This window comes from Vulpes vulpes, chromosome 12 (genome assembly GCF_048418805.1).
Source record: "Vulpes vulpes isolate BD-2025 chromosome 12, VulVul3, whole genome shotgun sequence".
Taxonomy (NCBI): Eukaryota; Metazoa; Chordata; class Mammalia; order Carnivora; family Canidae; genus Vulpes; species Vulpes vulpes.
Window position 1 is genome coordinate 6733228 of NC_132791.1, and position 23776 is coordinate 6757003.

The 23776-nt window shown below is 51.1% G+C and overlaps 1 protein-coding gene across 1 annotated transcript; it reads left to right on the top strand.

Annotated features, from left to right (window-relative positions):
* The first annotated feature begins 4621 nt into the window (after positions 1-4621).
* On the top strand, positions 4622-15549 carry ALAD (aminolevulinate dehydratase). The gene is made up of 12 exons (XM_026002801.2): positions 4622-4746; positions 10731-10915; positions 11813-11863; positions 12334-12430; positions 12770-12905; positions 13026-13109; positions 13193-13281; positions 13521-13576; positions 13665-13752; positions 13846-13932; positions 14602-14731; positions 15393-15549. The coding sequence occupies exons 2-12, from the start codon at positions 10803-10805 to the stop codon at positions 15452-15454; spliced, it is 993 nt and encodes a 330-aa protein (XP_025858586.1). The 5' UTR covers positions 4622-4746; positions 10731-10802; the 3' UTR covers positions 15455-15549.
* The last annotated feature ends 8227 nt before the right edge of the window (positions 15550-23776 follow it).

The window sequence follows — 23776 nt, forward strand, 5'->3', positions numbered from 1 at the left end:
GCTATGTTCTAGGCCCTCACTGCTTCCATTTAATCCATACTTAAACCTGGTACACAAAACCTGCTTGCGGAGGGCTTGCCTCACCATCTATTCCAATCTGTCTCTACTATCTTGTAAGTCTCCAGTTAATGCATCCCCCGAAAGAACTATCTCCACATGGCTTTAGGTCTTCCCGAACTTTGACTACCTAAGAAAAAAAGCATATTTCCTGGGAATGGGAATTCTGACTTAAAACCACAGAATTTAAGAGGTGTCTGGGTTGCTCAGCTGGTAGAGCCTGAGTCTTGACCTCAGGGTAGTAAGTTTGAGCCCTGCACTGGGTGTAGAAATTTTTTAAAAATTTTATTTATTCATGAGAGACAGACAGGGAGAAGCAGGCTCCCCACAAGGAGCCCGATGCGGGACTCAATCCTGGATTCTGGGATCGCGACCTGAGCCAAAGGTGGATGCCCAACCACTGAATCACCCAGGCGTCCCTAGAAATTACTTTAAAAAAAAAAAGGAAAAATCTGAGGTTATCAACTAGTTTTTTCCAAGCACACCTTTAACATTCCTGTGGTGGTATCTGAATTTTGAAGGTTGCTTACTAAGGTAAGGCAAAAATCTCATCTTTTGTAAGCCACAGCCCTTCATGCCTCCAGATTCTGATCTAGATTTGGAGGGTGGAAAGGTTACCATTTTTACCAGTGCAAAATTACATTTTCAGGGGTATCTGAAGGGCTCAGTCAGCAAAGTGTGCAACTCAATGTCAGGGCTATAAATTTGAGCCCTATATCGAGTATAGAGATTTTTTTAATTACTGGGGCCCCCATGTGGCCCAGTTAAGCATCCAACTTCAGGTTCACTTCATGATCCCAGGGTCCTGGGATCCAGCCCTGCATGGGGTTCCCCAACTCCATGGGGAGTCTGCATCTCCCTCTGCCCTTTACCCCACTTGTGTGTGCATGCTCTTTCTCTCTCAAATAAATAAAATCTTATTTTAAAAAATTACTTTTAGGGCGGCTCCAGTGGCTCAGCTGTTTAGCGCCACCTTCAGCCCAGAGTATGATCCTGGAGACCCAGGATCGAGTCCCACGTCCGGCTCCCTGCATGAAGCCTGCTTCTTCCTCTGCCTGTGTCTCTGCGTCTCTGTGTGTCTCTCATGAATAAATAAATAAAATCTTTAAAAAAATAAGAAATTACTTTTGCAACCTAATCCGATTTTTGCCAATGAGAAATTGAGGCTCATCAGAGAGAAGTGACTTGCTCAAGATCTTACCACCAATTTATTTATGAAAGCTAGGATCCTATTCTAGCGGCCCTGTGTGTGACTTTGCTACTATTTCTTTCTTTCTTTTTTTTTCTTTAATGAACTTTTTTTACTTTTGAACAATCTTAGTTTTCAGAAAAGTTGCAGAGTGCAGAGTTCTCATGTAATCACCCAGCTTTCCCTCATGTTGACATCTTACATAACCAAGGTACATTTGTTAAAACTGAAGAAAAAACTACCAAATACCAAACTACTTGTATTTCACCAGTTTTTCCACTAGCTCTTTTAAAAAAAAACAAAAACAAAAACAAACAAACACAAAAAAAACCTAATGCCCTTTTTTGTTCCAGGATCCATTCCAGAATACCACATTCCATTCAGTGAACCGATTTTTTCTTTTTTTTAAGACCAGGGTTTGTTTTTTTTTTTTTAGATTTTACTTATATGAGAGTGAGTGAGCAGGGGGAGAGGGAGAGAAAATCTCCAGCAGAGTCCCTGCGGAGTGTGGAGCCTCCTGCCAACACCAAGCTGAGCTACCACCCTGAGATCATGACCTGAGCCAAAACCAAGGGCTGCTGCCCAATTGACTGAGCCACCCAAGTGCCGCCCCCATTTTATCTTTTAATTGAGATGAAATTCACAGAACATAAAATTATATGACCAATGTGGGGCATTTAGCACATTCAAAATGTTGCGCAACCATCACTTCTCTCTAGTTCCAAAATGTTTTCATCACCCCAGAAAAACCCGGTACCTGTCAAGCACTTAGACCCCACGCTTCCCTCCCTCCAGCCCCTGGCAACCACTAATCTCTATTGTTACTCACTTCACAGCGTTTAGCACAAGGCCCTATACCTGCCTGGGAAGCACTCACAATAGTCCAGTGGGGGTTTTTGTTGTTGTTGTTACTTTTTATTAAAGTATAACATACTGGGGCGCCTAGGTGGCTCAGCGGTGGAGGTTGAGTGTCTGCCTTTGGCTCAGGGCATTATCCTGGGGTCCGGGATCAAGTCCCATAACCGGCTCCCTGCATGGAGCCTGCTTCTGCCTCTGCCTGTTTCTGGGCCTCTCTCTGTGTGTGTGTCTCTCATGAATAAATAAAATCTTTTAAAAATATTAAATAAAATAAAGTATAACATATTAAATGGTGCAGATAAATGTAAAGCTTGATGAATTTGCACAAACACATCCATGTAACTAACACTCAGATCAATAAACAGCATGACCAGCACCCTAGAAAGCCCCTATGGTCTCCCAGGCACTCCCTATCTTCCCCAACGGTAATCACTATCCTGACTTCCAACAGTACTAGTGAATTTTGCCTGATTTGTATTTCTTATAAATGGAATCATACAATATGTATTCTTTAGTCTGACTCCTTTTGCTCAACATTATATTTAAGATTTATTCATATTGTTGCATTCACAATACTTTTTATGGATAAGACTGAAAGATTAAGGGCACCTGGTTAGCTCACGTTTTGATCCCAAAGTCCTGGAATCAAGCCTCATCAGGCTCCCTGCTCAGCAGAGAGTCTGCTCCTCTCCCTTTCTCTTTCTCTCTCTCCCTCTTACTGCCCTCCCGCCACTCCCGCCACTCCTGCCACTCCAGCAGGGTGGAGAATGGAAGCAGGTCTTTCTGCCAAGAATAAGAGACATGTGAAAAATAGATTACACCAAACAGCAGCATCCTTAAGTTTCTCACTCTTTGGGGGCTCTTTGAGGTAGATGGTCCTAATTATGCTTAATTATCAATAAACTCAGAGATGGAACAGGTGTCGTGAAAGAAATGCACAGGGAATATAAACTAATTACCCCTATGAGTTGAAGGAACCTAACTAGCAGGCATTGCAGAGAAAGTCAGTGTGACATAGGGCAAATTATTTAATCTCCCTGGAGATTGTCTTCCTAGTCTGTCAAATGAGGGTAGTAACATAGTTCTCATCCAAATTAGATAGGTGAATGCAAAACGCTAGGTACTGTCCCTGACTCATAAATGCACAAAAAAATATGACTTCATTTCTACCATCTCCCTCATTTGGCCACAGATCGGAGCTCTAGTAGCTGAAAATTACGCAGGTCAAATTTCCCCAGCTTTAAGCCTCTCTACCTTTTATTTATTATTTTTTATTTATTTATTTATTTATTTTTTCTCTCTACCTTTTAAAACAGGTTTGGAGGGGACGCCTGAGTGGCTCAGAGGTTAACTGCCTGCCTTTGGCCGGGGGTGTGGTCCTGGGGTCCTGGTATGGAGTCCCACATCAGGCCCCCTGCATGGAGCCTGCTTCTCCCTGTGTCGCTGCCAATCTCTCTCTCTCTGTCTCTCATGAATTAAAACAAAAAAAACAGGTTTGGAGTACTGATTTTGAGAAAATCTGAAAGGAAGTGTAATATGATCAGCCCCCTGGCCTCCTTAGCAAGTCAAAGTCAGCTTTTCCAGAATCCCTGATGCACCTGTATGGAGGCATTCCTTTACTAAGGTCCTAATCTCCACCCCTACTTCACCCACCCAATCGTACTAGCTCCCCCAAGCCCCAAGCCTCACCGGTTCCCTCCTGCCTCTGCACATACTCTACCCAACCCCCCCACACACACAGACCTGCCGTCAGATCTAACACTGTACCCATCCAGATCCGTTTGATGCCCCCATTAGACTTGGCGCTTTTCCGGAGCGCCCATACCTTTCACATCACATCACATCTCTCCATCCATGGTACCCCGAGCAGGCCCTGAGTAATTACGCTGGAATTAATTTTCTCTGAAAACCTGGAAGGCAGCCTGGTGCTGAACTCGACAGCTTTAAAATATTCAGTCTGCAAAAATGGACTTAGCTATTGTGTTGGGCATTAAGGTGTTGCTTTATTTTTTGTTGTTGTTGTTGTGGTTGCTTTATTTTTATTTTTTTTAAAGATGCATTTATTTGACAGCACAAGCAGGGAGGAGCGAGAGAGGGAGAAGCCGACTTCACCCTGAGCAGGGGGCCCAACGCGGGGCTCGATTGCAGGACCCCGAGATCTAAGGTGTTGTTTTAATGTCCTTAACCCCCAAACCCCCAATTATTCTTTCAACAATGAAGCAGCGCCAAGTATGCGCAGGCTGGGAAGGGGAGGACGGTAAGGGGAACCTCGGGGCTGCAACCGCCTCCCGTCCCCTCCCTCTGCCAGGGCCCCGCCGCAGCGGCCCCGCGCCCCCACGTGGGCTCCGGCGGGCCTTCCGGCACCCGAGCTCGGGGCCCCGGGGGGCGGGGCGTGGGCCCGCCAGCCCTTCCGCGCACCCGATTGGCCAGGCCTCCCCGGGCGTGGGCGGGGCCTCCGCGCGAGCTGACCAGCCCGCGGGCGAAGTGGCCGCAGGGGGCGTGGCCTGCGCGCCGGCGGGGGCGGGGCGCGGCGGGGGGGAGCTGCTTCCGGGCGAGCCGCCCCGCCCCCGCACGGGCCCCGGGAGACTGGAAGGAGCTACGGCGGCGGCGGGAGCGGCGGCCCCGAGCCCTTGGGGAAGCAGGTGAGCGGGGGCCGGGCTCCGGGGACTGGCGCCCTTGGAGGTGGGGGCGGTGGCACCGAGAGCCCGGCGTCCCCGGGCCCCGTCACCCCCTCGCGGGTGCAGCCGAGGACACTGTCCTTGTGCAGCCCTTGTTCGGGCGTAGGTTGCTCCGCTGCAGCGGGCTTGGGTTGCAGCCGCGGGGCTGGAGCGTGGCCGCAGCCCTGGGGGGACCGGCTCCGGACCGTCCCCTCCTCCCTGGGGCCCACTCCCTTGGCGGCCCGTGGACACTGCCCAGCAGTACACAGCAGCCCGAAGTGCCCCGAAGGATGAGGGACGGAAGTGGAGGCAGGAACAGGCGCTGTGTGCTGCGCTTCTACAGAAGCCCCATCCATTGGCCCATTAAGGCGACCACAGCCCGTTGAGGTCGGTAGGAGAACGCGCCCATTTACCAGGTGCAGAAACTGAACTCCCACAGCTAGAAAAGCGTCGGAATCAGGGTTTGAACCCACGTCTGCAGACTCCAAAACCCACACACGTAAAGCTGCAGGCGAGTCCAGGGTCCACATCCTCCCTCCCCCCTACACCCCCCTTCTCCACCAGCCCACCTCTGCTGGTAGCTGCTCTGAAGTCTGTACTTCAAGTATCAAGGGCTAATGGTGGGCTGAGAACTGGGCTGCTGAAGGCTTGGATTCTGACCTCGAGATCTACCACTGACCCCTTGCCTGACCTTGGGCCAGTGTCCGTCTTTTCTCTGAGCCCAGTTTCACCATCATTTCAATGACGTAGTCAAAAGGCTTTAAGGAGCTTCCTAGCCAAGATGTTCTGGGAGTCTGTGGAACTGGCACATTCTCCCTGTAGCTCCAGATGGCTAAACCCAGAAGAGGTTGGGCTCTTCAAAGCCCTAGGTCAAGGCCCCGGTCCCCTGTCTCCTGCTTCTCTTTAATCCCTGTATCTAGCACTGGGGCAGGCCCAGGGTAGATATTCAGGAAATGCTGGTTGAATAAACAGGCAGGCAGTTGGGCCCTTCTCAGACCTGCCTGACGACTGCTTTCCTGAGCCCTTCTGGGGCTTTGGATTTCTCAGCCCTTGGCCACCTTCTACCTTAGTTGGCCCTCCTGACTGCCTCCTCCCCAGCCAGCAGCAGGGCCTGCCAGAGTTGGCAGCAGCTCCCAACTTTCTCTCCAATAGCACAGCCTCTGAAATCCTCAGCAGAACACAGCATGAGCCTGAGCCTGGGGCTGGGGTGGTGTGAAGGGGGTGTTCAGGCTCGCAGCTCTTCTAACCCCCCTTCCCACGGTGGCAGCTCTTAGGGCCCAGATTAGGAAAGTTGCCATCTAAGGAGGAGATGCCTTCACCATCAGTCTGCAAAACTGCCTCTTCCATGAAGCCATGCTTGACACCTGGAGACACAGGCCCCTCCCACAGATAACATCTAGTCCACCCCTCTCCTGTAGTGTCAGTGTGGTGATCATTTCTCCTCACCATAGAAGCTGCTGGAAGGCAGGGACCCCACTGGAGATATCTTGGAAGACCCTGCGGCCACACGGGTTTGAGTGAAAGTTCTCCCTTCTGGGGTGGTGCGGAAGGCACAGCTGTGATGACTCCAGGGGGTCTATTTCCAGCTCACTTCTCCTAATGATGATAAAAGTAGCTGCACGTTTACTGGGCTGCTACCCAGTGCCAGGCACGTACCTCCTATCTCTAATCTAATTTCCTCAGCTTTGCAAGCTTGATGGTATCAGTCCCATTTTATAGATTATGAAATAAGGACTCTGAAAGGCCAGCAACCTTGCCCAAAGTGACACACAGGGCACAGAGCAGATGTGGGACCATGGGATCCTGAAACAAGGTTCTTTCTGCACCGCCCTGTACTGCCTTCCAGCTAAGCTAACCTAGTCTAATGTGGGTGAGCAGAGGTGCTGGGTGCCCTGGTGACTTGCTCTTGCTTCAGTGAAGTGTCATAGGATTTAAGCTGTGGCTTGGAAGTTCCCTTAATTTGGAAGAAGTGCCCTCCCAAATGTGTGGAAATCTCCCAATCCTGAGGGACTTTTTTTGCGAAGCAAAACCTTGGCATGGGTTTCGCTCTGCAAACAAGCAAGTCTGGCTCAAGGGCTGTTTTTCTCTTCGGTGGTATTTATTAAGTGCCTGTTGTGACAGAATGACCTCGTGTGGTTGAGGTGACAGGGCACGGGACTCGAAGCTGGGAGAGACTCCTGGTCAAATCCACCTCTGTAGCTGACTCACCGTGTGATGTCAAGCAAATCCTGTACTTCTCAGCTCCTCATTTCCCGCTTCAGAATGTGTGAGATGAACAGGACTGGCGATTTTCCTGAGTTCAAATTTTCTCAGCACTGACACCTGTTTCTCAAAGCAAATTTCTCCCTAACCCAAACATTATTAAAGAAACAGAAACAAGAATTGCCCTAGTCAGACCTACCTCTTCCACCCTCACCCCACTCCCTTGCCCCTATCACCAACCCTCCCGCCACCTGGTAAAATTTGAGCTGCAAAGCCCCTAGGCAGCCGTGCTCTGCTGCTTCTGATAAGCAGAAGGCATTTGTTCACCCAGGCTTCTAAAACAGGTGGGTAGTTGAGGCCAGTAGAATGCAGTTTTGGATTCCAGAAGCCATAAAGGTGGTTCTCAGGACACCTGGGTGGCTCAGTGGTTGAGCGTCTGCCTTTGACTCAAGTAATGATCCCTGGGGTCCTGGGATCGAGTCCCGCTTCGGGCTCCCTGCATGGAGCCTGCTTCTCCCTCTCCCTGTGTCTCAGCCTCTCTCTCTCTGTGTCTCTCATGAATAAATAAATAAAATGTTAAAAAATAAAATAAAATACAGGTAGTTCTCTGGGAAGTGGATCAGAGATGAGCTCAAAATCTGACTTGACTCTCTAGAACAACATGGAACAAGTCACTTAACCTCTCAGAGCCTCTGTCTCCTTATCACTAAGAGCCAGAATAATCTCTGCGGTGAAATGAGATGCATGTGCGCCTAGGCCCGTGCCCAGCACATAACACAAGGCTCGGGATGTTTTTCTCTTGTGCGTCCTCCACCTCGCTGACCCACCGGGCAGATCATATAGGCAGAGACCTGCTCGCTGAATCAAGTGTTCCTCAGTGTCGGGGGGATGGTAGATAAAACCGAGTACTCATTGTCCAGAACAGATTCAAATTCTGGCTCATTTACTGACCAACTGTGTGGTCTTGGGCGAGGGGCTTAACCTCTCCGAGGTGAGCTGACCCCCAGCCGACCTGACAGCAAATGTTGTGCAAAATGGGCACGTGGGACTTTCTGTGTGCTGAATGACTGCTCGTTTGGGGGTCGGGACGACTTTGGGGGGCCTGGCTTGCCTCTGTGTCAGATGATACGGCTGGCCTAGGGGTGTGGTAGTAGGTGGGTCTCTGTGTGGCTCCTGATAACCCCAGCCCGCCCTGCCAAGGAGGGGAACTGGATAAAATGGGCCCCTGAGCTGGTTGGGAGGGAGCGAAAGGGACCCCAGAGACTGGGGAGAGAGGCATTATCAGTGTCCTAGGGAACCCCCACCCCCCACCTGGAGGATGACACACGGGGTTTCTAGGCCTGCCCTTACAGCCTCCTAACTCACCAAGTGTGACCTTGAATGTGTCCTTGCCCTTCTCTGGACCCCATACAAGGAAATATCTGGTAGCTTTTCCACCCCCTTACTGGGTATTTCCCCAGGCACCTCTGAAAGCTCAGCGCCCCGCCACCCTGTTCCTGCCTCGTCCCTGTCTCCATTGCTCTGTGGGTCCCACATGCTCAGAGCATCGGCCCCAAGAGACTGGCTCTCGGCTGCCTCGTGACAGCCCTTCCCTTTCCTCCCCTCGGCCCCGCAGTGTGTGTGCCCCTCTGCTCCATCCACTCTGCTCCTGGTTCTGAGCCTCTTAGTAGGCCGCACCCCCACCCCTGCTCATCTTCCCTGCCTCAGTGGTCCCCTCTTGTCCCCTCCCCTGAAGAGTTGCCTCTTCAGCCTCAGAACAGCCCACAGCCAGTCCTCCTTCCCTACCCTGGCCCCTTTCTTCCCTTCCTAAGGGAACATCCTCCCCTTTCCCTCTGCCAAGCTGAACCCACGCATCCTGAAAAACCAAGTTGAAGCCCCCCGACTATTTCCAGCAAGCTTCTTCCAGCCTCCAAACTCATGGTTCACTTAGGGCAGCTCCTCCCTGAGCCCTCCATCAGCCTGGACCATAGTGCCACCTGGGTGAGAAATGGTGTGTGCAGGTGCCCAGCTTGGCCTGGTGCTCAAGAAACAAGTGTTAATGCCCCAGCTTCCTTCTTTTTTTGTTTTGTTTTAAGATTTTATTTATTTAAGGACGCCTGGGTGGCTCAGTGGTTGAGCATCTGCCTTGGGCTCAGGGCGTGATCCCGGAGTCCCAGGATCGAGTCCCGCCTCGGGCTCCCTGCATGGAGCCTGTTCCTCTTCCTCCCTGTGTCTCTGCCTCTCTGTGTGTCTCATGAATAAATAAATAAAATATTTTTTAAAAGATTTAAAGATTTTTATTTTTTAAAAAGCAGGAGGAGAGGGAGAAGAAGGGTCCCCACTGAGCAGGGAGCTGGGATCCGAGGACCCTGGGATCATGACTCAAGCCAAAGGCAGATGCTTCACCCACTGAGCCACCCAGGCACCGCCCCCCCGCCTCAGCTTCCTTCTGTCTTATATCACTTACTGGATATTTAAGGCAATAAGTAGTTATGTAGTTAAATATTTACCGTGTGCCAGGGTGCTGGGCAGGGGTGAGGGGGGTGGGCAGGCAGAAATGAATTCACTGTGGATCCTGCCCTGCAGAAGCTCTGTCTACTGGAATGAGATAAAGTAGATCCAGAAAGAGCTGTTATGTAAGAGAGATTATGATCTGGGCGAGAGGAGCTTCGGTGGGGGAGGGAAGGTGGGCACCGGGTAGGATCTGGGGGTGAGAGGTTGTGGAGAGCCCACAAACGTTTCAGGTAAAGGGAACAGGGTGAGCAGAACCAGAAATCAGCCAAGGGTGGTTTGTGCTGGGGAACAGCAGGAGGCTCTTAGGCTGGAAAAGACCACTTAGGCGGTCACCCTACAGAGGGTCTGTCTGTCGGCCCGTGCTGTTTAATCCTCTTAGTGTAGGTTGTGCCTGACAAGAAGTCTCTGTACCAAGGTGTGAACAGTGTTTTTCTCTAGAGGTTGAATTACAGGAGGCGGGACACCTGGGTGGTTCAGAGGTTGAGCGCTGCCTTCGGCTCAGGTCGTGATCCTGGGCTCCTGGGATCAAGTCCCACATCAGATTCCTTGCAGGGAGCCTGCTTCTCTCTCTGCCTCTCTCTGTGTGTCTCATGAAGAAATAAATAAAAATCTTTTTTTTTTTTTTTTTTTTAATTTTATTTATTTATGATAGTCATACAGAGAGAAAGAGAGAGGCAGAGACACAGGCAGAGGGAGAAGCAGGCTCCATGCGCCGGGAGCCTGATGTGGGATTCGATCCCGGGTCTCCAGGATCGCGCCCTGGGCCAAAGGCAGGCGCCAAACCGCTGCGCCACCCAGGGATCCCCTAAAAATCTTTTTAAAAATAAAATTTCTGCCAATCACATGAGCATTTTTCATGGAATAAACAAAGTTTAAATATTGGCTAGGTCAGTGCTTCTCATCCTAATTTCCAATCCATTGCAGATTGATTTTTTTATAAAATACAAAAAAAAAAAAAATTGTATCGAATTGCTAGAGAAAGGTTATTTTAGAAAAAGAGACCGAAAAAAAAAAAAAAGAAAAAGAGACCATATAAAATGCAAGCCCAGATCTGAGATTATTAGAGTCCCACAGCTCAGGAAGTTTCCAAAGGGCCTACTTCCCTTCCTCTGCCTAACCCTGCCTCAGAGCAGCAGGGATTGGTGAGCCACACTAGGAGGGGCGCTGGCCAGAGAGCAGAAGAGGCAGGAGTCCAGGAGTGGGGGGGTTGACCATCTCCTGGGGACAGGGACTGTGTCTCATGTGCTTCCTGTTGCCCCCCCGCCCCGCCCCAGAGCTGAGTGTGCAGCCACCGCTCAGGAGCCTGCGGTTCCCACCAGCCAGGTGCCGTGATCCCGCTGCCCACCATGCAGCCCCAGTCGGTCCTGCACAGCGGCTACTTCCACCCGCTGCTCCGCACCTGGCAGACAGCCGCCACGACCCTCAGTGCCTCCAACCTCATCTACCCCATCTTTGTCACGTAAGTCCCCAGGAATGGTGCAGGCCTCTGATCTGCAGGGTGTGTGTGTGAGTGTGAGAAAGAGTGTGTATGTGTGTGAAAGAGAGTGGGTTAAGGACAACCGTCTTAGGAATCGAACAAACCTTGAAAAGAACTGTCTTCCCATTTGAAAACTAAGAATAGTATTTCCCTGGTCCGCTATCCTAAGCTCTGCACTAAGCCAGAAGCTGAGAAGGCTTGTCCTGTAGATTGTAAAGAGCTATATGTCTGTGTGAGAGGTGGCAGTCACGATTATTCATGATAGCAATGGCTGACATTATTGAGCGCTTACTGTGTACCGGGTACTCTGCTGAGCAAGCTTCCGTGGATTATCTCCTTCAGCCCTGACAGTTTTCATAGGAGCACAGTATGGATATTAGCCCCTACCGTGTCCTCTCCACGCGGGCAGGGATTTGTGTCTGTTTCGTTCACTTTGTATCTCCAGAGAGTGAATGGTACCTGGTGCGTGATAAGCGCTCGGTATTTGTCGAATGAATGAACAAATCCACCCAAATACAGATGAAGGGCCAAGGCTCAAAGAATGGTTCCACTTGGCACGGTCACCCAGCCAGGTGGCTGGGATCGCAGGCAAGGGCCTTCTGCCTTCAGAATCCCAAGTTCATAGCCGCTTGACTCCTTCGTATGATTAAGTGTTCTTTTAGTCCAGTTGCTTCTGTTGTCACTGTCACTCTTGTTCCTGTTATTATTTCAGGCCCTGGGCTTGGCCAGGCAGGGAACCAGACACTGGACCCCAACCTCCCCCCTCCATCCCCACATCCATGCTCCTTCCCATCTCCCCAACTACCCCTCCCAGACCCTCCCTCACCACTGGCCCTTCCCATGGCTACCAGTCCATAGCCCAGCCCCCCACTCTTGCAGGGACGTTCCTGATGATGTACAGCCCATCAGCAGCCTCCCAGGAGTGGCCAGGTAGGAGATGTGGTGGGGAGGGCCCGGGGAGGATGGAGGGAGAGATTTCCCAGCTGGAGGTGCCTGGAAGCAGACCCAGAGGTAGAAGACCCGGAGAAGCTCACTTCAGCTCAGTAGAGAGATGGGTTTTTCTCAGGGACAAGGTTGTTCCAGAACAGAAGAGGCAGCCTCATAAAGGGATGAGCTACCCATTCATGACCGGAAACATCATAGCATCATAGCAGAAGCCATTGCAAAGGAGAGCTGAGCTGCAAATGGGAGTTCAGTGAGAACCTTGGGGGGCCTTCCACAGCTGCTTCCGGGAGGCCTCGGTTTTTCCATCTGTTTGGTGGGAGTATTCCCACCCCTCCCTGTGCTGTGGGGCTTGAACCCCCCTGGTACCGGCTGCAGCTTGGCTCTTAAAGGGGGGTGAGGGAGACCCTTGCCTGCCTCCTACCTTCTTTCAGCCCCTCTGCCCCACCTCCACGCAGGTATGGTGTAAACCGGCTGGAAGAGATGCTGAAGCCCCTGGTGGAAGAGGGCCTGCGCTGTGTCCTGGTCTTTGGAGTCCCCAGCAGAGTCCCCAAGGTGGAGAAGCAGAAGTAGCTTCGAGGGGAGGACAGTGGAGGGTCACAGGAGGGTCGGGTGAGGGTGAGCTGAGCTCCCGCACTGATCACGTCCTCGTTATGGCTTTAGGCTGCCCTGGGGGAGGGCAAGGGGGCATGCCCCCCCCCCATGATAGCACCCACGTAGGGACAGGAAGCTAATAAGTAGGGCTGTGACACCCTGACTGGGCAGGTCTGTGCAAAATGGGGACTGTCCTACCTGTGACCCCATGCAGGGAGCTTCACCCTGTAAGGTCTGGCTGTCCTGGTTCTTGGGGGCCTCACGGAGCATGTATTCCCTGTGTCCCCCCGCCACCACTAGGATGAGCGGGGTTCGGCAGCCGACTCCGAGGACTCCCCAGCTATCGAGGCCATCCGCCTGTTGCGCAAGACGTTCCCCAGCCTTCTGGTGGCCTGCGATGTCTGCCTGTGCCCTTACACCTCCCATGGTCACTGTGGTGAGCTCCCGCCCTCCACCAGCCCTGCTGCCACCTGCATTCCCACTACCTAGTCCCCCTTTGGGTGCGGTGGGCCGGGGGCCAAGATGCTCCCCCAAACCCAGCTGCTTGTCCCTGCAGGGCTCCTGAGCAAGAATGGGGCTTTCCTGGCTGAGGAGAGCCGCCAGCGGCTAGCAGAAGTGGCACTGGCCTATGCCAAGGCAGGTGAGTGAGCAGCTCCGGGGCAGGGAGGTAGCAGATGGGACAGGCGGGTCCCAGAGTTCTGAAGGCCACCCTCTGCCCCTCAGGATGTCAGGTGGTAGCCCCATCGGACATGATGGACGGACGCGTGGAAGCCATCAAGGAGGCTCTGATGGCACATGGACTTGGCAACAGGGTAGGGGCGGGGAGCGTGGCGGGGGGTTTGGGGAAGGTAAGGAGAAAGCCTGGGCCAGCCCTGCCCCCGTATCTGCTAAGCATCACAGAAGGGCAGACAGCCCTGGCGAGGCCTTTGGGATCCCACTCAATGGAGACTCAGAGCTTTACTGGGACTAGACCAAAGCCTACATCCTGTCTCTCCCTGTCACTTCACCCGGGGGGACATCTGAAACCTCCACCCTCATTGTCTGCCCACAGGTGTCAGTGATGAGCTATAGTGCCAAATTTGCATCCTGTTTCTACGGACCTTTCCGGTGAGTGGGGATTGGCAGGGGTCTGCTCTCAAACCCCTGGCCCGTTAGCCCAAGCTGGAGCACCCCCACTGACGCCTCTGCTTCCCAGGGACGCGGCGCAGTCCAGCCCGGCTTTTGGAGACCGCCGCTGCTACCAGCTGCCACCGGGAGCACGGGGCCTGGCCCTCCGAGCAGTGGTGAGTGACCGTGACTGGTGCGGGAGCCCCACCGGCCTGTCCCCCTCCCGGCTCACCTCCTGCGCGCGCCCCACACGGTACTTCCTCCCGTAGGCCCGGGACGTACGGGAAGGAGCCGACATGCTCATGGTGAAGCCGGGAATGCCCTACCTGGACATCGTGCGGGAGGTCAAGGACAAGGTGAGCAGGAGAGCGGAGACAAGCGGGGGCCCAGGGAGACGAGGGAGCTTGTCCGCGGGCTCTGGGATCTCGGACTGACAGACCCTCTGAGTTCAGAGCCACCTGCCCCAGGGCGCGCAGGGCCTTTGAGCTGCTGTGCTTTCACCGTTCAAGAATGGGCGAGGCTGGGGCGCCCGGGTGGCTCAGTCGGTTGAGTGTCCAACTCTCAAGTCAGGGTCATGGGGCCAAGTGTCATCAAGTGTCATCGGACTCTGGCCCAGCGGGGAGCCTGCTTAGGCTTCTCTCTCTCTCTCTGCCCCGCCCCACCCCCCTCCCTCTCTAAAATAAATAAGTTGGGTTTTTTTTAAGATTTTATTTATTCATGAGAGGCAGAGAGTGAGGCAGAGACACAGGCACAGGGAAAAGCAGGCTTCTCACGGGGAGCCCAATGCGAGACTCGATCCCTGGACCCAGGGATCACGCCTTGAACCGAAGGCAGATGCTCAACCACTGAGCCACCCAAACGTCCTAATAAATAAGTCTTTAAAAAAAGAAAAAAAAAAGAATGTGTCAGGCTGCCAGCAGTAGTGACACAGGGCATGGGGCTCAAGATGCTCACCGGTTGGGAGGAAGGGACACTCCCAGAGGTTCCGCCCTTGCACCTGTCCGTCTCCCACTGCTTTTCCGCAGCACCCTGAGCTCCCTCTTGCCGTGTACCACGTTTCCGGAGAGTTTGCCATGCTGTGGCACGGTGCCCGGGCCGGAGCGTTTGATCTCAAGGCTGCTGTTCTGGAGGCCATGACCGCCTTCCGCCGCGCAGGTGAACAGGCGGGGCTGGGGTGTTTTTGACCTGGGCTACAGGGCTGATGGGCACTTTGCCCAGAGAGGGAAATAAAGTCATGAGACAGCCTGGCGTCGCATGCCTGGAAATAGCAGCGATCTAAAGAGACACAGGGTGAGGAGGGGACATGGAACCGCAGAACACAGCATGCAGCAGTGAAGGAAGCAGAACCCTCTGTCACTTTTTGGTTTTGAGACATTAGCTGAGCCACTTCCGTGAACCTCAGCGTCCTTATCTGCAAACGGGGGATAAAACACCCGACATGTGGTTGTCCAGAGAATTGAGTGAGGATGATATATGTCACTGGCATATGCTCTCCACTCCGCAAATGGGAGCTGGTTTCGTTGGTGTGCATGCAGCCTGGGGAGGGCCCTCACAGCTTACTCATTTCCCCACCTTGCACCTTATACGTTGGCAAACAGGCCCAGCAAGCGAAAATGACTTGCCCAGGGTCGCACGGTGTGCAGAGCTGTAACTGCCCGGAGCTTGGCTTGGTCTTATGTCATAATGCCCACGAGCTGTGCCCCTTCATGGTAGCAGCCTTCCACCCCCCAACCTCTGCTCTTGGCCCTCGTCTCCCCGAAGGGGTGCCCAGAGCTGATGCCAGGCTCCTCCCCCTTCCTGCATCTGTCCCCCACAGGTGCCGACATCATCATCACCTACTATACACCTCAGCTATTGCAGTGGCTGAAGGAGGAGTGATGGAGACCGAGCACAAGACCAACAGCTAGGACTTTTAAAAGGTCCCAGGGCCTTGGAGAAGTGAAAACCAAAGTAAATGCTGCTTTAGAACTGTGCCCTCGTGCCCTCTTCCTATTCACACGCTGGCAGGTGTCCAGCAGCCCCGGGTACTTTCTGCCAGCCTGCCACATTTTAACCACTCAAGCCTCCTAGGCTTCCCCATTCCTCCCCTGGGTCAGCACTGAGGCTCACCTCCGCCACCCCAGCTCCTCCTCCTGGCATGGCCTCAGCTTGAAAGCCACTAGGAGGTCAGGGTGCAAGCTTGGTGAGGCCTAGGAGAGGGGCTTGGAGCATTAGGGTAGAGGAGAGCAAGTTGCATCTTGTATCATGAGAAGCTCTGGAAAGCCTGAGGCCTTTGGCAATGGAGCTGGGCAGTGGCCCAGAGACCTAGAGTGACATCTTCAGGTTTAGAGTTGAGGTTTGCTTCAATTCCACTGGAAGATGATTCGCCCGCGCAGGCCCACGCTGCCAGGCCGCCTGAGATCCTCTGTTCTGCTGTCAGCCATATACCCAGAGAATTACTGGTTAATGAGCAGAAACACTGCCTGAGGATCAAAATTCAGAAGCAAATAGAGAGTTCCTGACGATTGGAGGTGCTATCACCAAAAAGGCTTTTCTGTTGAAGAGAGAATATTTGAGAACATCTGCTTGGTGTCCAGGCACGGTGCTGGGTACTGGGCATATAGCAGGACAGGTCTCAGCTTGTCTTTCTGTGTGGAATCTATGAAGGAGAATAGGCAGCCAGATGTCATCAAGAAAACAAACCAATTACAAATTGTAATTAGGACTTTGAAGGAAAGAAAGGGTCTGAGACAGAATAACAGACCAAGGGTGTCTCTTGAGAGGGTGGTTAAGAAGCCCTCCATGAGGTCAAGGGACCAGAAAAGATCCTCCGGAAAGCAGAGCAAAGTGCATCAGAAGCCACAAGAATGGCACAAAATGTGCAAAGGTCCTGCAGTGGAAGGAGGTGGGAGGGCTGCTGAAAGCAGGGTACAGAAACGGAGGGTGGCGACGGGACCAGAGGTTGGAAAGGTAGGCTCCGTACCTGGTAGGAAGCTCGGTCTCATTTTGCATTGGGTGGAAAGCCACCTGGAGGATCTCAACCAGAAGTTACGTGTGTTCCCCTTTCCTACACGGCTGCCATGAGAACAGGGAAGGGGGAACGAGAAAGAGGCCGGTGGGGAGGCCCTTGCAGAGCCCTGACAGTGGCCTGGACCAGGGTGGTGGCAGTGGAGAGCTGAGGGAGTAGACCTATTCAGGATACATTCTGGAGGCAGAATTAGCAGATTTTACCTAAGCTTTAAGTCCAGGGGATGAGAGGAAAGGAGGGTGCCCTCATGGGTTTCTGGCTTGAACTCCCCAAAGTGTGCTTTCTTCTGAGACTCACAACCTCCTATCTCTCCACTTAAAAGTCAAGGCCCAGCCAAGGGCCTTTGCAAAGTCTACCTGCCTGCCTGCAAGATGACAAGGATTCCCAAATCTAGGGCCAAAGCAAGCCCAATTCCGATCTTAAGCAATACAGTCCATTTGAAAATTTAGAATCAGAAACTCCCAGCAGCTCCTGTAGGCAGAGCAGCCTCCTCTGATTCCCGGTTATCTTCCCCAGAGCTGCAGCTGGCCTGAGGACCTGATCTCACCCTGTCCAAGGAGCCTGAGCCTGGGACTCCCACCTAGATGCTGTTGGAAATGAGCTATTGGTGTGCCTCAGGGCTCTGACCAGACCAGGACCTTTGGCTCGGTTAGCTTTTTAGCTTCCTTGGCATCTTGTCTCCTGGCCCCTCGGCCCCTGATCCCTGAGCTCAGGAATGAGGGAAAGGGGGGTTCTTCAGGGACATCCCAGACTCATCACCACCAAGCTAATACAAGGCCTGCTGCTTCTAGGCATAGGGAGACGGGAGACAGACCTGGCTCTTTAGATACAAATTCCACAAGAAGCAAACACCTCTGTGTGTGTCCAGGCCCCTCAGAAGCAAATGTTAAAGTGGACTGAGGAGGAGTTTCCTTGAGGAGAACCAGGGGGCAGATGTGTCACCAGTGATGTGACAGGGGCTGTGAAGGAGGTCACCAGGACCTGACTGGGTCTGAAGTATCAAACATACTTCCCCGAGAAGCTGACACTTAAGGTGCACCTGAAGGATGAGCAAGCAAGCTAAGAGCATTCCTGACAGGGAACTCTGCGTCTAGAATGAGCTAGGAGAACACAGCTGCTGTAGCTGGAGCACAGTGGAGGGCGAAGGAAGAGATGGCCTGGCCTGGGAAGGGAGAGACACCAGGCCCAAAGTATGCAGGGCTCAAAAGCATATAAGGAAGATGGGGGAGGCTTTTCAGACTTTATTCCAAGAGAAAGCAAAGCCATTCGAAGGATTTTAAAGCAACAGAACAACTTGCTCGAGTTTGCATCTTGTGAAAATGTGTGACAGCACTGGCAAAGTGCAGATGAGAAAATGCGTAGCCTGGGCTGGAGTGGTGACCGTGGGGGTGAAGGAGGTACATTAGATGGGAAGGAGGCACTTGGCTTGAGCTCCCGGTGGCTGATGGGCCATTTACTAAGAGAGGAAGCTTGGAAGAGACAGTAGAGCGGGGGAGCCCTAAATTTAGCTTGGGTTTGCAGTGAGGGAGCTCTATCTAGAGAGCTTGTGACTCACCTAAGGCCTTTCAACTAGTATGTGAGAGAACTGGGGCTGGAGCCCCATCACTGAAGCCGTCAGAGCTAGGATTTGAACCCACATAGTTGAACTCCAAGGCCTCTGCCCTTAACCACTGTGCCACACCATCTCCCAATAAACAGTAGCCAAATTCAGGATCTAACGGGACGCTGTTAGAACGGGGTGTACCGACGGCCAGCGTGCCTCAGGCATCATGGTCTAAGCGAAGTGCCCTCTGGAGTCAGGTTATGTCACCAGAGGTGCCTGCTCAGTGTCTGTTCCAGCCCAGCTAGGTTTTGTGTCCAGAGGCGATAGCCAGGCAGGCAAGCTGGAGGGGTTTGGGTGGTCCCGGGGATCTAGCTCCTCCACCATCCCAGTCTCCTGCTGCGCGCCCTCCCCTTGCTGGTGGTAATTTTATCCTTGCACAGAGAGAACTCAGCTGCTCCCACCATTAGCCTGGCATATTTTCAGACTTCCAAGCATCGCAGCCTGTTGGTGAGCATTCGGCCCTTTCTTAACGAGACTTGACTTTATTTCCTTCTGAGATGCCTGCTTAGACGGCAGCTTGTCTTTCTTGTAGGACCTTCCCAAAGGCCACAACAGCCAACACTTTCGACCATTCTCACTTTGTTACTACGATCCCTAAAACTACAACCTCACTGGGCATATGGCGGAGGGTCCCAACAAACCACGGGCATTTTAACCAGCCCCTTGACTACCAATTTCCCAATTAGGAAAGGAGGAATTCTGACCAACCCCACACCTCACACGAACTCCACCAGTTCCACGTATTAGGGCCTGTGATCTGCAGCACCCCATATTCTTTTTTTTTTTTTTTTTTTTTTTTTTAATTTTTATTTATTTATGATAGTCACAGAGAGAGAGAGAGAGAGGCAGAGACACAGGCAGAGGGAGAAGCAGGCTCCATGCACCGGGAGCCCGACGTGGGATTCGATCCCGGGTCTCCAGGATCATGCCCTGGGCCAAAGGCAGGCGCCAAACCGCTGCGCCACCCAGGGATCCCTGCACCCCATATTCTATTGTTTCAGGTATTTGGGTTGTGAGTGACAAATCCAGTAGCAAAAAAGGAAATGATAAAAAAAAAAAAAAAAAAAAGATTAGTTTTCATAACTGGACTTTAGTAAGGTCAAGTGTGGTGGGGTCTAGGGTTAAAGGCTGTCATGGAGGCCACGTCCCTTCCTAGTTCTTGTAGGTTTGCCTCAGCTTGGCTTTATTCAGAGATGGGCTTTTGCCACTTGATAGCCACATGGTCCTTATGACTTAGGCTCCCCCAGAAAGATCTTTTCCCACCATGCAGGACATTTCCAGAGGTCTCTGATTGGCCCTGCTCTGGTCACATGACCGGCCTCCAGTCAGTAAACTCTGGCAAGGGAGATGTGGCACCATGATTGACCAGGTCTGCCTCATTCTACAGAAGTCTAGTGGAGTCTCAGAGCTTTGCTGCTGTTGTCCCCTTTGCATGGAATGCTTTCCCCAAATCCGTGTGGCTGTCTATTGCTAAGATCTTGGCACCCCTGGTCACTTCTAAAAAAAACAAAAACAACAAAACCAAAAAAAAACCCCTGCCCTGATAACCGATTCAAAGTCATACCCCAGTGACTATTAGGATTCAAGGTCAGTGGTCATAAGAAGCCAAAGTAATGATAGTTAGATGGAAGTGTTTCTCCCCACGCAGTCCAGTCCATGATGTGGTGGGTTCTGGCTCCTGACTTGTTCTAACTCAGCAAATCTCGGCTTCTATCACATGGTCAAAGATGACAAGTCCAGGCCTCACCATTAGCTCCTCTCTTTGGTCACCAGAAAGAGAAGGGAAAGTGGGGGGCATGATGCTTCTTTATAAGGGCCCAACTCGGGAGTTGCACATGTCACTTCTGTCCATATGCTCTTGTCTGAGCTTAGTCACGTGGCCACACCTAGTTGTGTAAGGGATGTTGAAAGATAGACTGTAGTGGGGCAGCCGTGAGCCCAGCTAAACCTCAGGGGTTCTGTTAACTAAGGAAAACGGATAGGGTGGTTACAGGGCCAAACGGCCACCCCCACCACATGAAGTTTCTTATAATCAAGGAAACTTTGATCAGAACATCAAAGAGGTCTTTAGAGACCATCTAGTTCACTAATTGTGCAGATGGAAGACAGACCCAGAAATGGGACTTGTTCAAATTCACACAAGCCGGTGACAGACCAAGGCTGCGATTCTGGTCTCCAAACTCCAAGCCCAGTGCTCAAACCTGGGAAGGGTATTGGTTTTAGGGGAACTTCAGCTTTTTTATGTGTTATCTTAGCATCAGATGCATTTTTATATTCATGTATTATATCTAACAAGGATATATTCATGTGATTTGTGTAAATAAAAATGAAAACCACCAATGCATATATGAAAATGTGTTCTTTTCATTAGTCAAAAGAGAAATTCTAATTAAAACCACAACGAGGGGCACCTGAGTGGCACAGTCGACGAAGCATCTAACTCTTTGTTTTGGCTCAGGTCATGATCTCAGGGTTGTGGGATTGAGCCCTAGGTCAGGTTCCATGCTCAGCAGGGTGTCTACTTGAGATTTTCTCTCTTTCTCTGTCCCTCTCCCTCTGCCCTTCCATCTCTCTCCCCTCTCAAAAAAGAAATAAATCTTAAAAAAACAAAAAACAAAAAACAACAAACCCCACAGTGAGATACCACCATACACCTATCAGAGTCCCTAAAATTTTAAAACGAGACAATGCCAATGGTTGAGAATGGGTAGCAAGGGAACTCTAAAGACATTTACTGGCACAACCACTTCAGAAAATTGGCCCTATCCACTAAAGCTGAAAATATGTATAGTTCATTCCACATCTAGGTATTTACCTAACAAACGTGTGCCTTTATTCCCCCAAAGATATACATACTCAAGAATGCTCCTGTCAACATTTTCTAATATTTGCAGTAACCCCAAACTGGATAACCCAAAAGCCCATCAACAGTAAAATGTGGTGGGGTGCCTGTCTGGTTAAGTCAGCAGAGCATGCAACTCTTGATTTCAGGGTCATGAGTTCAAGTGCCATGTTGGATGCAGAGCTTACTTAAAACACATACACACACACAAGGGGCACCTGGGTGGTGCAGTCAGATGGGTGTCTCTTGGATTTAGCTCAGGTCATGATCTTAGGGTTGTGGGATCGAGCCTGGCATCAGCTCCATGCTCAGCATAGAGACTGGTTAGGATTCTCTCTCCCTCTCCTACTCGTGTTTCTCTCTCTCAAACTAGTAAATATTTTTAAAAACACACACACTCACAATATGAGATGCCTTGGTGGCTTAGTCAGTTGAGCATCTGGCTCTTGATTTCTGTTTGGGTCATGATCTCAGGATCCTGGGATCAGGCCTGTGTGGGCGTTCCTCAAAGAGAAATGGACCAAAGGCAGTGTTCAGTATAATGACATGCCAGGTGTCTCCAGGAGTGGTCACGAGGTCGGGGTCTACCCAGGCTAGATCAAGGAATGAAAACCTCCAAGGAGGATTTCTGTCATCTGACTTAGGGAGGAAACTATACCTACTGAGTGTATCATTTAAAAAAAATTATTTATTCATGAGAGACACAGAGACAGCCACAGAGACACTGACAGAGGGAGAAGCAGGCTCCCTGAAGGGAGCCTGATATGGACTCGATCCTAGGACCCCGGGATCACGCCCTGGGCTGAAGGCAGATGCTCTCCCACTGAACCACCCAGGTGTCCGGAGTGTACCTTTTTTTTTTTTTTTTTAAAGTGAGCTCTACACCCAGTGAGCAGCTTGAATTCACAACCCTGAGATCCACAGTCACTTGCTCTACCAACTGAGTCAGCCAGGTGCCCCAAGGGTACCCATTTTTGAACTGGCAAATCAGAAAGAAGCTTATTGCAGAATAGTGGGGAACTGTCATTGGCTTTCCTGTGACATGCAAGTCTCCTTTATCTCTGCTGAAAAGTTATTCAGGGAAACAGAAAGAACCTAAAGGGCAAACAGTAAAGTCAGGGTTGCAAGTCCAGAGGGCACAGTCCTGTAGATGATAATGGATTTACCTGCCGTGTGCAACAGGTGCCCGGGCTTGAAATAGTTATGTGACCAAACAGAAGCCTTACCCTCTCAGGAGACGCAATTATCTGAAAGGAATCATCTTGTAGGGGACGGATGGGCAAAATAGATGAAGGGGAGTGGGAGATACAGGCTTCCAGTTATGGAATGAATAGGTCATGGGGATGAAAAGTACAGCACCGGGAACACAGTCAATGCTGTTGTAAAAGTGTGTATGCGGACGGATGGTGGCTGCACTTGGCATAGCATAATGTATACAGAGCTTCTCTCTCTAATATAAATAAATGAATAAATAAATAAATAAATAAATAAATAAATTCTTTAAAAAATGTACACAGAGGTTGAATCAGTATGTTGTACACCTGAAACTATGAAACTAATGTAATACTGTGTGTCAACTATACACACAAAATTATTAAAAATTATATAAGAATTATAATTTTTTATTTTTTAAAAGATTTTTTATTTATTTATTCATGAGAGACACAGAAAGAGAAGCAGAGACACAGGCAGAGGGAGAAGCAGGCTCCCTGCAGGGAGCCAGATGCCAGACTTGATCCCTGGATCCCTGGGATCACTCCCTGAGCAGACAAACGTTTAACCACTGAGTCACCCAGGCATCCCTTTTTGTTTTATTACTGCTATTTTTTAAGTATTCTCTATGGCCAGTGCGGAGCTTGACTTCATAACCCAGAGATCAAGAGTCCTATGCTCTACCCACTGAACCAGCCAGGTGCCCCTAAAGATAATTTTTTTGAAAAAAGAATCATCTGGGGATCCCTGGGTGGCTAGGCAGTTTAGCGCCTGCCTTAGGCCCTGGGTGTGATCCTGGAGTCCTGGAATTGAGTCCCAGTCCCACATCGGGCTCCCTGCAGGTAGCCTGCTTCTCCCTCTGCCTGTGTCTCTGCGTCTCTCTCTCTCTCTCTCTCTGTGTCTCTCATGAATAAATGAACAAAAAAAAAAGTCATGTACTTCTCAAAGAGCTTCATGTGCTGTCATTTCATCTTGATGTAAGCATGCTCTATTTATATATGGAGGAACTGAGGTTCCAGGGACAAAGTTAATTACCTTGGAAATTGATTTACAAGCTGATCTGGACCTCAGTTGAAAGTTATTTTGTCCAATCCCCCCATTTTGGATATTGGAGACTGAGGCCGAGAGAGGAAGAGAATTCAATGAAGGGTTCACAGAGAGTCAGGTGACAGAGATGGGACCAGAACCTAAGGAGTTGGCTTTCAGGCGACTCTGGAACCTGGAACAATGTCAACCCTTCTGGGCTTCTGTGAAATGCAGCTGGACCTCTGACCTCCCACTCACCCCTTCCACTCCCACTTGTAGGAATCCTGCTTGTGACACATAATGAGTTTTGGAGTCAAGCTCTCCCTTGATGGCCTAAGCTCTGTGACTCTGCCCTTGGTATTTTCTCCCAGGCCTGGGCCCCACGAGGATGAGGGGGCCCTGAATGAAATGAACAGGCCGGTCTTAGACTACAGGAGGAGGTTTTGTTTAAAAAGAAGGGGGCGGGGTGGGGGAGAAGGAAGAAAGAAAATATATGCATGTTTGTGATGC